Here is a 17,500-nt window from a genome sequence, read left to right on the forward strand (position 1 = left end):
TCTCCAATTCCTTCACTTCAAAGCTTCTCCCACCCCTTCCAGCACTAAGCTGCTCTCTTTTAAACACCTTGACCCCTGTTGGCACCCGCTCATTAAGGCATTTTATAAATATGCAGGATTCTGAGAAATTCATTCCTGCATTTATTGCTAGTAGGATTGACTACTGCAATGCGGTGTTCACTGGATGTTCAAACTGTTCTTTATTCAGCCACCAGTTAATCCAAACTGCTGCTGCAAGAATTATTACAAGAACAAGAAAATATGAACACGTAACTCCAGTTCTTAAATCCTTACACTGACTCCCCATTAAGTTTAGGGCAGATTTCAAAATCCTCCTTTTAACATATAAAGCCTTAAATGGCCGAGGTCTGGCTTATTTGTCTGAACTTATCTTGACTTACAAACCAGAGCGCACATTAAGATCTCAAGATGCCGGTCTGCTTAGGATTCCAAGGATTAATAAAATAACAGTGGGAGGTCGAGCTTTTAGTTACAGGACCCCTAAACTGTGGAGTGGCCTGCCTGCTACTATAAGAGATGCCCCTTCGGTCTCAGCTTTCAAATCCCAGCTGAAGACTCACGACTTAAGTTTAGCACACCCTGACTAGAGCTGCTGATTAACTGTACAGACTGCATGTCTGTTGTGAGTTGTTAGCACTAAAACAGAAGTAATATGAGAGTTAGAATTTGTTACTAACCCTCACCTATTCTGTTTCTCTTCTTGGTACTCAAATGTGGCACTTGGTGCCACTGCCCACCTGCCAAACTGTTCCGCCTGCCTAAGGTAAAGTCATCCCTGATGGAGGATCGCAGGAATCATCAGGTAGAGGGGTCCTTTCATCAGATTGGCTGTCTCGGCTATGGAATGGCCAATAGGGGGAGGCAGCTTGATGGCCGAGGTCTCCAGGACTCTAAACAAATCCAAATCCTATTATGTGATCTCATTTACTGTTGAATTCCGCTCTGCACTTGTAATATTTCTATTGTACTATCCAATTGTGTTGAGGATTACTTGTGTTCTGTTCTGTGTATTGCGTTGTATTGACCCTCTTGTTGTTTGGCACCCGCTGCACGCCCAACCTACCTGAAAAGGGGTCTCTCTTTGAATTGCCTTTCTCAAGATTTCTTCTATTATTTTTTTTTCCCTTTTTTTGGGAGTTTTTCCGTTGTCTTCTTAGAGAGTCAAGGCTGGGGGGCTGTCAAGAGGCAGGGCTTGTTGAAGCCCATTGCGGCACTTCTTGTGTGATTTTGGGCTATACAAAAATAAATTGTATTGCACTGTAAGTGATTATTAAAACGTTTTTTTATTAGAAATTAAACACAGACTTTTTTTCTTTATTACATCTGTACATCTGTATTGATCTACAATCTTTAAGGTGTTTCGAGAACATATCAAGAGATATTGCATATTGCATTTTGGCTGAAAATAATCGCAATATCAATTTAAATCCATATCAGCCCAGTCCTAACTCCAAGGGAGATTCAGTGACTTGGTTAAAGCCCATTGCGGCACTTCTTGTGTGATTTTGGGCTATACAAAAATAAATTGTATTGTATTGTATTGTGTCACGGCGCTGCTTAACCAGTTATTACTGCATCAAGCAAGAACACTAATTCACATGAGCGTCTCTCATCAGAGAGAGTTCAGCCATTGTGCTGTGCTTAAAAACAATTAATGAAATAAACCTCGGGCACAGCAAGACAAAAGAACAGACTTCTCAGTGTGTTTAAACAAATGAACTTCAGAAGATGTCACCCATCTGAAGCTACTGCTTGTTCGGACACAGCCAGGACTTGAATGGGAGACCATCTAGGAAAAGCTTGGGTTGCTGCTGGAAGAGGTGTTGGTGAGGCCAGCAGGGGGCGCTTACCCTGGGGTCTGTGTGTTGATCGCATTACCCCAGTGCAGTAATAGGGACATAGTGCTGTAAACACGGCACCGTCCTGACTGAGGTCTTGACTCCCTGGGGTCATAAAAGATCCCTGGGCATCCTTCGTAAAGAATCAGGTGTATCCCGATGTCCTGGCTAAACTGCCCATCACGGTCTGGTCATCCTGGTCTCCTAATCATCCCCTGTGTCTAACTGTGTCTCTCACCACTTTACCACCTAACATCTCATGTGTGGCACAAAAATGGCTGCCGTTGCATCATCCAGGTGGGTTCTACACGTTAGTGGTGGTGAACGTGACTGCCCACTCACTGGAGCGCTTTTAGTAGTGAGTAAAGCGCTATTTAATCATAATGAATTATTATTATTAACTCCAAAACCTGCCGTCTTACTACCGTGCCACACAACTGCTTATATGTCACACCATCACGCCACACAACGCACCGTTTCTAATGCAGTGATTTTGGGGTCACTGCGCTGTAAAAATGGCGCCGTCCTTTCAGATGAGACGTCAAACCCCATTCCTTTGTAAAGAATACGGCGTACCCGGATATTCAGGCTAAATTTCCCACCATGGCCTAGTCATTCTGGCCCCCTAATCATTCTTCATCCCCAATTGTCTCTCTCTCACCACCTAATAGTTCATGTGTGGTGCGCATACTGGAGCAAAAATGGCTGCCGCCACATCATTCAGGTGGATGCTACACATTAGTGGTGGTTGAAATGGCTCCCCACTCACTGAAGCACTTGGATTAAAAGGCAGTACCATATATACATTTAAAGAATTACTATTAGTTTCTTTATCTACTCTATATAATCCTAAGTCCAAAAGTGCAACGATTTTATGTCACGTTTTTTGTCACGCTTTAAGTCAGACTCATTTTAAAACCTACATATTTATGTTTGGTATCATTCTTGTCAGAATTTATTGAACTTTAATGTGATGTGGTTAGATTTTCAGATTCTTATTCTGTTTTTAAATTATAAACTAAAAAATATCAAGAACTCACATCCCATGAGACAAGACTTTGTGTCAAGAGATTTAACCACAGCAGGGGCCGGAAATAAAAGTCAAAGAGTAGGACAGCTGCTGTACAGGCTTTTAAATGTTCAAAGCACTGCGTGAGATGGAGATCACACAGCATGGCGGCAGCAGCTGATCAAGCAAAGAGGAGGTAAAAATGAAACTGTATTTGTGTCCCATTGTATCACCATTTAAGAGGGGGTTTCGGAGGAGCGACTGTGCCTCCTTGTGGCGGCTTCAGCCCCCTTCTTCACAACGTGAGACGTAAAGTGGTTGGAGCATAGCGCAGGCCTGGGGGGGTCTTGTCGAGCAAAGCGAGCAGGGTGGTGAACCCCCTTAGTTATTAATACAATGATTAAATGAGACTGTGAGAAAAAAAAAAAGAAATATCGCGTGATAATCTTACCGTGTCCACTCTGGAACTTTATCGACAATGAGAAGAGAAATAGCATACAGTCTTGTGAAAAAGTCAGTACATGACATGGAAACAAGAGGCTAGAAGAAAAGGTGATCAAGTTGAACAAACGACACATCAGATTGATCTGGAGGAACCATTCTCATAATCGAAAATGAAGATTTGTCACCTGGAAAAAGAACCCTCCCCAAATCCATCACCACTTCAAATCCACTAAATTAGATCCAGGAGTTATGGATTAGGAGGCGATAATTACAACCTCTTCAGGTGGACTTGACTGGCTTATTTAAACTCAGAAATAACCAAAAGTAGCCGATATAAATTGACAAAAAAAAAACAAAAGACATTCTTCAGTGCAAATACGCAGCATTGGGCCTCTAAGATACAGTCTGTACATGACATTCATAATTTTTGAGATATAAAACTGTATGTTTGTCACAGTGATGCACTTTATAATAACAGCTTGATGATTAATTATTCCTGTGAGTTGTCAGATGCTGTGGCTGCATTCCCATACTTGACCAGGGGTGTCGCCATTTCCTCGTTTCTCCAAGATGTTGCGCACAGATGGGTCAGAGTTCCCCTTTATAAACCCCGATGTTTGCATCTCTTTCTGTTTTATAAATGTGACCCCAGAACAAATGAACAGCCGATTGAAATCTACACAACTCGTAGATGATTCTTTATACAGTGGAATGATTGATTTCATATAATTTGTTGATGGTTTTAAAATCCCCTGCCAGACTCCCAGGCATCTCTTCTTCCTGAGGACTTCAGGGAACTCTTTTGGTGTTCTTGGCGTGATGGCACCACACACATCAATAGAAAATACAACACCAGACCCTTGATATCTACAGTTTAAATAAGACTGTCAGGTCCACCAGCAGCAGACTCCATAAGGATGCTCTGATCATTGACCTCTCATCTGGAACTCCTGATTCTAATTTGATGGATCCGAAGTGGTGATAAATGGTGGGGTGGACTTACTTTTTCCATGTGACAAATCTGTATTTTTGTTTATTTCGATTATGAGAATGACTACACCACGTCCATTTGAGATGTCACTTATATCACCTTTATCTTGAGGTGCGGTTTGCATGAACATCTAAGGTTTGCTTCTTCAAATATGTTGAGAGAGTCAACACCTTCTACATCACTCTTTGATGATTCTCCTTACACTGAAATGATTCTGATTTTTGTGAAACCCTTGCCAGACTCCTAAGCATCCACAACCTCCTTCCTGAGGACCTTAGAGAGCTCTTTAGATCTTGGCACGATGACACCACACACGTCAATAGCACCGTGAGACACCAAACCACAAACACCTGTGGATTAAGAAAGATAATCCGGTCCACCAGTAGACTCCATAAGGATGTTCTGATCAATGAACACTCATCTGAAACTCCTGATTCTAATTTGATGCGTCCGAAGTGGTGATAAATGGTGGGGTTGACTTTTTTCCCATGTGACAAATCACTTTGATTATGAGACTACACCACGTCCATTTGAGATGTCACTTATATCGACCTTTATCTTGAGGTGCGGTGTGCTGAAGATCTAAGGTTTGCCTCTTTAACCACATTGGAAGAGTCGTCACCTTCTACGTCTTTAACTGGAGGAGCTATTTGCACGAAACGGGCAGGACATGCAAGGAAAGCCACAAACGTCTTTCAAATAAAGGAATTTTACACAGAGGAGCGGTCAGAAATGTCACCGAGTCAATGTCACAGACTAGTGGGAAGGTATGCAAAATGCTTACAAGATGTAATTTCAGCTAAAGGGGCCAATGCCAGCTTCTGAGGCAGTGGGAACTTATTTTTTCCCAGTTAGAATTCACATCTATTGATATTTTTGTTGAATTTATGATTGAAAAGTCCCAATTTACTTGTGCTTTTCCTCAAGTATATCGCTGTTATCTGTAGGCTCCATTGGCATGAAGGTCTAAGATTTGTCTTTTCGAATATGTTGGAATGAGAAGTCAAGCAAAATGATACCCTTTTATTGGCTAAATAAAAAGATTACAATATGAAAGCTTTCGAGGCCTTGCATGAAGAAGGGGCCTGAGTTGCCTTGTAAGCTTGCATATTGTAATCTCTTATGTTAGCCAATAAAAGGCGTCATTCTGCTTGACATCACTACAATCTTAACGGTTAACATGGCACGACACCCTAATACTACAAAATAGGTTGGAAGAAAATCAACAATCGCTTTGGGGTATACTTACTTTTTCATATGCATGTACTTCAAAAAGGAAGAGAGAAATCCTGACTTATAATGCATAGTGTTCATAAAACAAAATCTCAAATTATGTAATGACTGGATGACATTCAAAGCATGAGTGGACCCCCCTCGACCCTTAGAGTTGGCTTGAAGAATATGACGTCCTATCAATCTGCACTTTTTCTAACCCCTTTTTCCCCCCCGTTTAATCTCAAAGGGAGCTGCTGCCTATCCCAGCAACATCAGGTACAAGGCAGGAATAGGCACTGAAAAGTATGCCAGCCAATCACAGGGCACACTTAGGAGGCCCGAGGACTTATTTGAAGCGGTTCACCAAGAGCGGCTGCACCCTAATTTCACCTCACCCTTTACGCTGTGTTGCCGGCGTCTGCCACAGTGACTGCTAGCAATCACATGGAATGTCTAACTACAGGTCAGGTCAGGTCAGGTTGGGGGGTATGCACTGGTACAGCATGTTGCCACACCCACCACATGACGAAACAGCACAGGATCTGGATTGGCAACCCCCCATTCAGTCATGCGGTTCAGTACCATCCGCAGCCAGGTGTTACGCGGGCATCCCCTTGGCCAGGTCCAGCCACTCGGGTGATCAACAATGAGGGTGCTGTGAGCTGGATCACCTTCGGGTAATGGTGCCACATTGGCATAGTGCCGTAACTGTAACTCCATGACAGTGCAGGTCATGTGCCTCATTCGGGACTCCATGAGCAACACAAAGTCAAACCAGCGGGTACCCATGGATTCTCCGCAGAGATACAGCACACAGTTCTCCTTTGGTACTGTCCAACAACACATGAAATGTCTAACTACAGGTCAGGTCAGGTCAGGTTGGGGGGTATGCATTGGTACAGCATGTTGCCTCACCCACCATATGACAAAACAGCTCAGGATTCTGGTTGGCAACCCCCCCAGGCAGACACGTGGTCCAGTCCCACTACCTGGGAAATGACCATCTATCTGCTGCAGCCAAGTGTTACGTGGGCATCTCCTTGGCCTGGTCCAGTCACTCGAGTCCTCAACAATGAGGATTCTATGAGCCGGATCACCTTCAGGGAATCGCGCCACATGGCCGTAGTGCCGTAACTGACGCTCCCTCACAATGCAGGTCATGTGCCTCATTCGGGACTCCATGAGCAACACAAAGTCAAACCAGCGGATACCCATTGATTCTGCGCAGTGACACAGCACACAGTTCTCCTTCAGTACTGTCCAACAACACATGCCATATATTAAGTGTTCCCTTCTGTCACTTCTGCTAATCTTTGCCATTACGGTGTCACGCAGTCTCAAGTCGCTCGTATGTTCGGACAAGACGAAAAGGATGCGCCGCAGTACTCACCCACTCCTCGACGTCGCGGCCCTCGCCCAGCTGCTGCGACAGGGGCTTGTCCCAGTAAATGTTGGGCTTACCGTGGCGCCAGATTTTGCTACGGGTTTTATGGGCAAAGAAGCAGATGACCCCTTGGAGGATGGCCACCAAGAAACCACAGACAATGGCCACGGCCTGCAAAGAAAAGGGGGAAAAAAAAAAGAAAAAAGTAGGAATCTCCAAGTGAAAACCTTCCTGCTGTCTACCCAAATAATGGTACTTTTTATTTATATAGCGCCTTTCTGTCGCTCAAGAATAACATAAGAGACTCAAGTGAGGAGTTTGCGTCCCCAACTGTCACACTTAGTTATTGTTATTAATTCACATTTGGCCGACTCCTTTATCTAAGGTGACTTTTGAGAGACTTTTAGGTTCATTATTGATTATTTTGGACAGTTGGAACCCGGGTAGGCTGAAGGACTTGGTCAGAGGGGGCTCAAATATTCTAAGCCACCTTGAATAAAAGCATCAGCCAAATAAATTAAAGTAAGTGGATGTATTTACACATTTAATTTATAATTAGTATTCAAGACACCCAAAGTCATTGCACAATCAAAATAATAATAACAATAACAATATTTATATAGCACCTTTCCCATGCTCGATCAACAATTGAAACAAATCAAGATAATAAATTCTCAGTTTAAACAACAACATACTTATAAAATCAAGAGAATGCCTTTCTAAAAGGAATATCTTAAAAGATTGGAAGTGAAGTGCAAGTCCACAGGGACAGAGGCAGGGCATTCGATAGTCCAGGTCCAGCTACACAGAGTGGGACACAAAGCCCTTGTGCTCCAGAGGACCACCACAATGCTGGAGGTGGAATGAGGGGGCATCAACGTCATGTGCGTCTCTTGGATTATCCTCGGAGCTCCTGCAAGATACTGTATTGTGGTACCAACCTGGATCAAAATGGGGTGTCGCCGCTAATCACGTCACTAGTAGACCTGACTCCGCCCCTTCCTGTTTAGCCCAACATATCACGAGGTGAGCAGAACGAGGCATCAGAGGACGATGCTGACGCAGCTCCTGTGACACAACCGGAGTGTAATGGCAGCCTGACTGGGGCTCTTATCTGTTAACCTTCGCACCTGTGGAGGCCTGCATTTCTGTTCAAGATAATTGGAAGTCAACCGGGACGACAGATTTGGCAAACCCACATTTTGTAGTCTGGGACTTGCAAGTCATCACTCATGCACAAGGGACACAGAAAGATATGGAGATACAGAGGAGCCAAAGCATGAGAAGATTTTTTTTTAATTCAACTAGGGGCCAGCACTACACGGCAATGTGAAGAGGGAGGCTGAATGCACTCCAAGGAGACGCAGTCGCTCCTCCGAAACCCCCTCTTAAACGGTGATACAATGGGAAACAAATAACAGTTGCTATTTTTACCTCCTCTTTGCTCGATCAGCTGCTGCCGTGCCGTGTGATCTGCATCTCGTGCGGTGCTTCGAACATTGAAAAGCCTGTACAGCAGCTGTCCTTTTGTCTCACTGCCTTGTCTCTCTTCTCCCCCAGACATCCTCAAACACTATTCGATCTCTTTTCGCTGTTCAGTTATTGCACCAAGTAATATTTTAAATGAATTTGTGCCAATGCGATGTTTACTCTCATTTTTTTGAGACTTTCAAATTTTCCTATTTCCATTATCTCTAACCTGCTCTGCAGGTGCCTTACGGGACTCGCTTCCAAAGGTTGTAAGTATGACGTGACTTGACCGTCTCCAGTAATATGAAAGTGTCTCTCTTCTTGTCACAGAAAAAAAAAAGTCTCATATCGTTGCAAGATATTTTTATAATAATAGAGAGATATACTTTATTAATCCCGAGGGGATATTACATTTTCACATGACCTTTGGAGACCAGAGTGCAGGGACAGGCAGTATGCATAGGCCCTGGTTAAAGGCCGTGCTCAAGAGCCCAACAGAGTAGAATTCCTTGTGGCAGTAAAGGGATTTGAACCAGCAGTCTTACAGATCCCAGTGCAGAGCCCACCCTTATCTGAATACCAGGACCATATTGCACAGGCAGCCAATGGGAGTAACATGGCTCCATGATTTAGTATGAGAAAGAGCCCTTGCTGCTGAATTCTGAACATACGGCAATCTGTTCAGTGCACGACTAGGAGAGAAGTTCATTGCAGTGGTCCAGTTGTGAGGACACAAACGCATGTACTGTATGAGGGTCTTGGTAGCTGCATGATTAAGAAAAGGTTGTAATCTAGTTATGTTTATTAAAGGTAAAAAAATGTTATCCTAGTGATATCAAAAAGAATAGGAGTAGAATCCAAAATATCAGCTCTTCTATTAACTCTGTGATGGCCAGCTTGATTTTCTTTGCTAGGGTGTGCAGGGCCGGTAACATCACTTCAAGGGAAGCCCACCAAATCGACAAGCTGATTAAGAGGACAGGCTCAGTTATGGGATGAGAGAAGTGGAGGAGAAAACAAAACTGAGTGCCATTATGAACAACGCTGAACACGGAGGACTTTCAGACAATGAATCATTCAGCACAAGGGTGTCAAGAAATGAGACTGGGGGTCCGGTATACCAACAGAAATAGGAATGTATAGCGCCTCACCGGGACTGGGACTGTCAAGTCAGAAATTTTCTTTCTACCTAAATCTTCTTTCTTTTTAGTCATTCTGGTGTGTGTTTAGACTATGGTGTGTATCTACCTATTATATAGTGTCTTTCAAATCTATCTATCTAGTGCCTTTCATGTCTGTCTATCTATCTATCTATTAGATAGTGCCTTTCAAATCTATCTATTACATAGTGCCTTTCAAATCTATCTATTATATAGTGCCTTTCAAATCTATCTATTACATAGTGTCTTTCATGTCTATCTATCTATCTATTATATAGTGCCTTTCAAATCTATTATATAGTGCCTTTCAAATCTATCTATTACATAGTGCCTTTCAAATCTATCTATCTATCTATTATATAGTGTCTTTCAAATCTATCTATCTAGTGCCTTTCATGTCTGTCTATCTATCTATCTATTACATAGTGCCTCTTAAATCTATTATATAGTGCCTTTCAAATCTATCTATCTATCATATAGTGCCTTTCAAATTTATCTATTATATAGTGCCTTTCAAATCTATCTAATGGGCTTCTTAAAAAGTCAAATTTCTCTGTGGGGACAAATAAACTTTCTTCTTTCTTTATGCCTGTTTATTATATAGTGCCATTCACATCTATCCATCTATCATATAATTCCTTCATGTCTATCTACTGATCTGCAGTTTTCAAGTTTGACATCCCGTCTGACTAGAAGCTGTGCATTGTACCACTGGCTTATCTACCTACCTACATATTATATAGCGCCTTTCCCATCTATCTATCTATCATATAGTGCCTTTCATATCTATCCATTTGTCTAATGGGCTTCTGTAAAAAGTCAAAATTTCCCTCTGGGGACAAAAACTTTCTTTGTTATTTATGCCTGTCTATTATATAGTGCCTTTCCTATCAATAATATAGTTCATTTCTTATGCATCTATTAAATAAATAGATAAGAAAATGCACTATTACATAGTGCCTTTCACAATTATCTATTGATTCGCAGTTGTCAAATTTGACATCCCTTCTGACTAGAAGTTGTGTATTGTGCCACTGGTTTATCTACCTATCTATCAATCAACAATCATATAGTTCCTTTCAAATCTATCTGTCTGTCTATCCTAAGCTGCTGATCAGAAAACTGAGATTCTACCCCTCCATCTTCTGTACCTGCAAGAATCAATGCCAGCCTTACCCTGGGCACGCTCACCTGCATTGTGACGAGTTGGGATGCTCAATTAGCCCAATGTGCATGAGGGCACCAGGAAAGGAAAAAAATTAAACAAAACAAACCAAACAAACAAAATCCATATGAAACCATGTGAGAAAAAATAAGGAAGGAAGGAAGGAAGAGCACAGGCTGCTTGACATTTCATTTTATTACCAGAATAATAAACTTTTATTTATGGGCAGGCAAGCCCAGGCTGTGTGATAAACCGTCCATCCGGGTTCACTGTCCTGAACTTTGAGCTCCAGGCTAGAAAGCAGAAACTGCCTTGGGTGTCGTTGGGCAGAAAGACATTTGCACTTTTCTTAGCAAAAAGGAGAAGTAGAGGCCTCCCAATAACTGACCTTGTGCAGGACGAGACACTGATAGACAAAGTGAGAAATAGAGAGGAGGTGAACGAGAAAATGAGGAAGACAGAGGGAGGATAAAGGAGAGAAAGAGATACTGACAGAAGAAGAGCAACTGTGAGACTGAACAGCAGAGAGAGACGAGAGAGACACACTGAGAAATGGAGTGATAGAGAGACACACAAAGAGCGAGTTCAAGAATGAGAGAGCAAGAAACCGAATGATAAAGAGAAAGAGAGACAGAATGAAATAAGAGACAGAGAATGAGCAACAAAGAGACACAGAGAGAGAGAAAAAAGGAACGAGAGCCTCGGAGAGAATAAGCAACCAAAACAGACTGATAAAAAGACTGAAAGAGAAAGAGAAATGAGAGGAACTCAGAGACAACGAAAAGAGAGAATGAGAGACAGAATGAAGGAACAAAAGAATACGCTGGGCAGAAAAAGAGAGACGGAAAAAATGAGAAACTGAGGGAATTAGCAACAGAGAGAGTGTGAATGTGTAATAGAGTGAGAGACAAAAACAGGAGTGAAAGAATGAGAAAGGGCAGAATGAGAGAAATGGAATGATAGAGAAAGAATGACAGAGAGACAGAGAAATCATTTGATTACTTTATAGAGAGAATAAAGACAGACAGAATAGAGAGAAGAGGAAAAAGCTGAGAGAATGAGAGTTTCAAATAGAATGAGCGAAGAAGAAGGAGCTCAAAGCAGCCGCACAACTTTGCAATCCAGCAACTCACTGGGCTCCTCTGGAACCTTCTGGAATCGGGACATAAAGATCTCATGTTATCCACAGCGGGTTTCCTCCCACATCCTAAAGACACATTGGCTCTCTAAACGGGCCCTGCGTGTGGCCAGTTGGCTCTTCATTTTGGGTCGATGGCTTGTGCTCCCTGCCACACCAGAATGGGCACTCACTACATTTTTTTTTTTTTTGGACGTTTTATTAATTTTATTGCAATCATTCAATACAAATCAATCAATTTTTACAAAAAGTAAAAAGTAAAATATTACTGATTAGATCCTGCCATGTTTTGAAAAATGTCTGTACGGATCCTCTGAGTATTTGATTTTTTCCAGTTTCAAATAGTATAACACATCGGTTTCCCACTGACTTAAAAGAGGAGAGTTTGGGTTCTTCCAGTTTAGTTGAATAAGTCTGCGTGCCAACAGTGTAGTGAATGCAATCACAATTTGTTTGTCCTTCTCCACTTTAAACCCATCTGGAAGAACCCCAAACACAGCTGTTAATGAGTTAGGAGGGATTGCAAGTCCAAGACTGTCTGAAAGGTAATTAAAAATGTTGGTCCAGAGTGATGTTAATTCGGTGCAGGACCAGAACATGTGACCTAGTGAGGCTGGGACTTGATTGCAGCGTTCGCAGGTTGGATCCTGCCCTGGAAACATTTTGGAGAGTTTTAGGTGAGCGGAGAATTTCTTATAAAATTCTGCAGGGTAGCCATCAGGGCCTGCTGCTTTCCCGTCTTGAAGTGACTTTATAGCATCTAGTAATTCTGATAACGCCAGAGGTTTATCAAGTTCCTCCGCACTACATTAAATTGATGACAACAAGATTCTTCCCGATCCCATAATATTTTTCTTCATGTTCCTATTAGCTGGTGCTTGATTGCCACCACAATGCACTTAATGCCATGAATAGAGCTGGTACACGGACTGAACACAAAGTCAACACCATGGCCTTGAATGACTTAACCACAGCAACCTCTAGGCTGTGCACTGAGGAACAACTGTGAAAGTTAATGGAGACTCAGGGTGCCACCGCAAGCACAAAGAGTTTCCATTCATCAAGACCCCAACTCTTTGACATTGTAACTTCTACTGAAGCCTTTCTTGATACACCAAATTCCATTCTTATCAAGCTTTAAGAAGCTTAAGCTACAGTACCTCCTTATCCAAAAACCTCCTCCTTACAAAACACATCCTGCCGCCTATCATGGTTTCAGAGGTGCCTGTAGAGCAGGTGTTGGTGGGATTTTTTCTGTCCTTCCCTTGGTGAGCCATCTTATTGCAGTTTATCCTGGCAGCCTCAAGCACAAGGAATAGAAGGCCAGGACACATTGAACGTTCACACCTACAACAGACCCTCATGTGGGCCAATTTAGAGATGCAAATCCACCCAGCATGCATCCTCTTTGGAAGGTAAGAGGAAACACCAAAGAGACCAAGAGAGACCACCCAAACTGCAAATAGAGTCAAGATCCAGGAGGTGTGAGGCAGTAACATTAATCCTTGTAAATTACTAGAACCATTATTTCATTTTTGGTTCACAGAGATGCTATCCCAGCAGCATTGGGAACAAGGAAGAAATCAACTCCAGTTAGGATGCAAGTCTATCGCAGGGCATAAACTAGACTATATGGCCAAAAGTCTGTGGACACCTGACCATCACACCTATCTCAGCTTGTTGGTGTGGACATCTGACTGTCACACCTACCTAACCTTGTTGGACATCCCATTTAAAAACTACAGGTGTTCATATGGAGTTGAGTGATCCTAAACGACACCCTAATTGTTTGGGGTCTGGATGTACCCCCTCTATTTCATGTCCTCCGATCGAGAGAGGCCAGCTGTGAACTTGTGGTCTCCTGAGTCAGTAAGCTGGAGATTATCTCGCTGAGCCATCTCAAGGGATGGAAGGCAGCATCCGACTATCTTAACTACACCTGGCAGGGTATCTCATTAGACGGCTCTCAGTCTCTCAGCCTCGTTCTACTCCCACCTCTTGTTACACTCGGCTTCCCCCTGGAAATCTCCCAAATGCTTCTTGGCCATTTGAGAGCTATAATCCCCTCATGCATGTCTTGGGTTTTCTGCCAGTAGGCTGGGCCTGGCACACATCCGGCCTGGTACACATCCTCTCGGAGGTGACCAGTTGCATTCCATCTACACGTTTATTAACGATACATCTCCTCTCAATGTGGAGAAGTGGAAGTTCTACTCTAAGGTCCTCCAGTATTTCCACATTCCTCACCTTATCACAGGGCATGAACCTCCACAACTCTGCACCGGAACCTCATTCTGCCCACTTGTGCTAAATCTTTGTGTGACTACCCAGTGATGAAGTGGGGATGTGGACTGACTGATAAATGAAAATTTCCATCCAACAATTTAGACCCTGCTTGACCACCAAGGTCCTTTACAACCACTTTGATCGTAAAACTGCATCTGGAGTATTGTGTGCAATTTTGGACACCGTGCTACAAGAAAGCAGCATTTGAGACAATGCTAAGGAGTTGAGCCAAGGAGAGCAACCAGGTACATCCCAGGACTTAAGGACGTGTCCTCCTGTGACAGACTCAGAGTATTAACACTAGAATTACCAAAGCTTATGAAAAAATGCATAAATCTGGCCCACCTTAAATCCACTCGCACCACTCCGCCAGCGTCTTTTGTGTTGTAAATGTGTCAATAAGCCCAAACAGCCTACTAGCCCATCCTCCCACCGCTGCAAAAAAGTGCAAAAACCTCTCGCAGCTCAAGCGTTGTTTATTAAGGAGTCAGGTACCTGGAGCTGTACAGGCTAAAAAATTAATTATTTGGAACACATGCATTTCACGCGTGTTCCGTGTCTACAAAGATTTGGGTAAGTATAGGACGACAGGAGATGCAAGAAATGTTGAACACATACCTAAAAGACAAACTTTATACGTTTCAGTACTAACAATAAAATTTGGACATGAAGTGTATGATGTGTGAAGACTGGAGTCCAAATATCAAATAAGCACAAAAGGTACAAATATAATAGAACAAGTGCGCTTTTATTCAAGAATATAACCAGAGAACAAGAAATCGGGTTAGTGTGGCTGGTTGTCTCAACTTCTTCGGTAGTACAGCGGTAAGAACTGCTGACTCCTATTCAAAAGGTCGCCGGTTTGAGCCTTCCGCCATCCCTAAATAAATGTTTTGAATATGTCACACACACGCGTGTTTAGGGGACAACTAAAGGGCCTGAATAGATGTAATTCCACACCGGACCAGGGGGTGGCAAAGTGTACTAATTTCCTCTCTCAATCCCTTGTAGACCATTCTTGGGAAATCTCGCCCGGTTCTGGGGCAGCCAACGATATCACTTCTGGTTCCGGTCCCGATGACATCACTTCCTCTACTGGCCTTTAAAGCCGTCATCTTGCTTCCAGTTAATCAGTTCTGTTTAGGACTCAGTCGTGTGAACATGTCTGTTCTTATTAATCAGTTTTGCAGCTGAGAAAAATTATATGGGTGGCTGCCCAAAACCTTCCCAATGTCTTTTGGTCGTTTTTGTGACAAGTAGTAAGCTGCTGTTATTGTTACTATTATACAATAAAAAAACACATCTGATTTGTGTCTGTAACAGCCGGTGTAAATTTATAGTACTTGTAAAGATTAGCTTTTTTTTTTAATTCAGTTTTATTCTCTCAGTTGCGTTCACGCTCGCCCCGATCTGACACTGTTAGTTTTCAAATAAAGACGTGCTATAACAGAGGTGAACTCAGATGAGGTTGAGGGTTCTACATTGGAGAAAGAGAGCAGAAGACCCCGTCCTCCGCCCACAAGAAACGTCCACTCACATATAAGAACAACGCTGATACACCAGGCGTAAGGGCAAAAGATGACACCATTTGGCTGAACCAAGAGGTCGGGCGTCATCCTGCCAGTCAGTCTGCCCCACACCTGTCCTCAAACGAAGCAGCATGGCTTACAGAGCTCGCCAACGTATCGTGCAAAGTCCTGTTTGTGATTATATTTTGTGATGGTCTTTACATAAGAAATATTTATATGTTCTGCGGTGGGCTGGCTGGCGTCCTGCCCAGGGATTTATTCCTGCCTTGCGCCCAGTGCTGGCTGGGATTGGCTCCAGCAGACCCGTTACCCCGTGTTAGGATATAGCGGGGTGGGAAATGACTGACTTTCATATGTTACTTATATTAAAGCCAGGTCGAATGTTAATTAGCTTGATTTATTTACGTATCTTCCTACAGCACAAAGTCACAAGTAAACTGCAGAGCTTCCTGTGTTTGATACACCTGCATAGTCTTGAGCAGAACAGACTGCGTGGGGACCCTAATCCAGGTCTTCAAAAACCTCAAGAAAGTAGATCATGCAGAATTCTTTCAAGGGTGAATCACACACTCGAGGACACCAGTGGAATTTAAGGGGATGTGTATTTAGGACTGAAGCCAAGAAGAACTGGGAACACTGAACAAACTACCAAGACATGGAGTTGAAGCAGAAACCTTGATAACGTTTTAAGAAGAATCTGGATGAAGTATTGGGACAGCTTAGTTATTAGCAAAATAAATGAGCTTGATGGACTGGATGGTCTCCTCTCATTTCTCAAATCTCTTATGTTCTTATCAATTTTCACTCATAAAGTGAGACTGTGAGTTACCTGAACTCCTCCACTTGGGGGCGCAGGTCACCCCCTTACCAAAAGTAAACAAGACACTCATTCACATTCATTCATTCCTCCCACAGGTCACACTTGATGAAAGATGAGGCAGCCTTTTACTGTTCAAGTAGCAACTTGAGAACTTCTAAAAAGGAACTTCCTAAAACAAACCCATATTTCGGGCACTCACCTCCTGTGGGTCCACCACGCAATAGTGGTACAAGTACTGGTTGACCATGGCTCCACCGTTGTACACCGTGCTGCACATCATAAGGATCTGGTTGTAGTACATTGATCCAGTACCCTGAGCGGTGGGGTTGACCCCCATGATGTAGACGATGGTGGCGATGAGTTGCATTCCCGCCAGCAGAGCACTGAAGATAACCACTAGGAGGTAGAACTTGCGGCCACGTGCACTTTGTGACTTGGACACACTGACCACGAAGATGGCCATGGCGCTGATAAAAGTGACTGCGGCCATTGCAATCATAAAGCCCTTGGCAGCCTGGGGGCTGGTATAAGCTCCATAATAGCCATAGCCACCATAACCACCATACCCACCATAGCCATATCCATAACTTCCCATGCCACCATAGCCAAGGCCACTATAGCCCATGCCTCCTAATCCCCCATACGTATAGTCCATGTCCCAGGCCAGTGTGGAAGCGACACAAGCAAATATGGCCACACACAAGAGGATAAGGACAGATTCCAGAATCTTCAGGATTCCTGGCGGGGATGTCCATTTGTAAAAATGCTGTGGACTTTCCTCAATGTAATAGGAGCCTGGTCCAGGGTACGGAGCACCATAGTTGTCAGCTGGTGGTCCAAAGCTGGCCCTGCTGCCATAGCCGTTCCACTGTGGTGATTGTGGTGGACCATAGGGCTGAGGGCCATTGTACTGCCTCTCGCTGTACATGACTCAGGGCAAAGGGGTCTAGGAGAGAAAGAGAACAACGGTTAAGCCATAACTGCCACATCATGGAGTGATCTGTCCATGCCATTAAGTATTTAACCTCCG

General features: G+C 43.2%; 2 protein-coding genes across 2 annotated transcripts in view; one reads left to right on the plus strand and one right to left on the minus strand.

The window, feature by feature from the left end:
- Nucleotides 1-5,948, plus strand: part of LOC120538279 — a 34,495-nt gene extending 28,547 nt beyond the window's left edge. Inside the window, exon 6 of the mRNA XM_039767740.1 lies at nt 5,766-5,948. Within this exon, the coding sequence (XP_039623674.1) occupies nt 5,766-5,948 (183 nt within the window). The remainder of the gene's footprint in view (nt 1-5,765) is intronic.
- Nucleotides 5,949-6,845: 897 nt separating this feature from the next.
- On the minus strand, nt 6,846-17,398 carry LOC120538280 (occludin-like). The gene is made up of 2 exons (XM_039767742.1): nt 16,670-17,398; nt 6,846-7,073 (listed from the first exon to the last, which is right to left on the minus strand). Exons 1-2 carry the CDS (start codon nt 17,396-17,398, stop codon nt 6,846-6,848), a joined length of 957 nt encoding a protein of 318 aa, XP_039623676.1.
- Nucleotides 17,399-17,500: the final 102 nt, after the last annotated feature.

The sequence above is a fragment of the Polypterus senegalus genome, chromosome 10 (assembly GCF_016835505.1).
Source record: "Polypterus senegalus isolate Bchr_013 chromosome 10, ASM1683550v1, whole genome shotgun sequence".
NCBI classification, from domain to species: Eukaryota; Metazoa; Chordata; class Cladistia; order Polypteriformes; family Polypteridae; genus Polypterus; species Polypterus senegalus.

What these genes read in the sequence shown, in the direction of transcription:
- LOC120538280 (XM_039767742.1), bottom strand. Translation starts at nt 17,398, where the DNA reads ATGTACAGCGAGAGGCAGTACAATGGCCCTCAGCCCTATGGTCCACCA. An exon ending in GCGTGGTGGACCCACAGGAG is followed by an intron (nt 7,074 to 16,669) that starts GTGAGTGCCCGA and finishes TTTTCTTTGCAG; the next exon opens with GCCGTGGCCATTGTCTGTGG.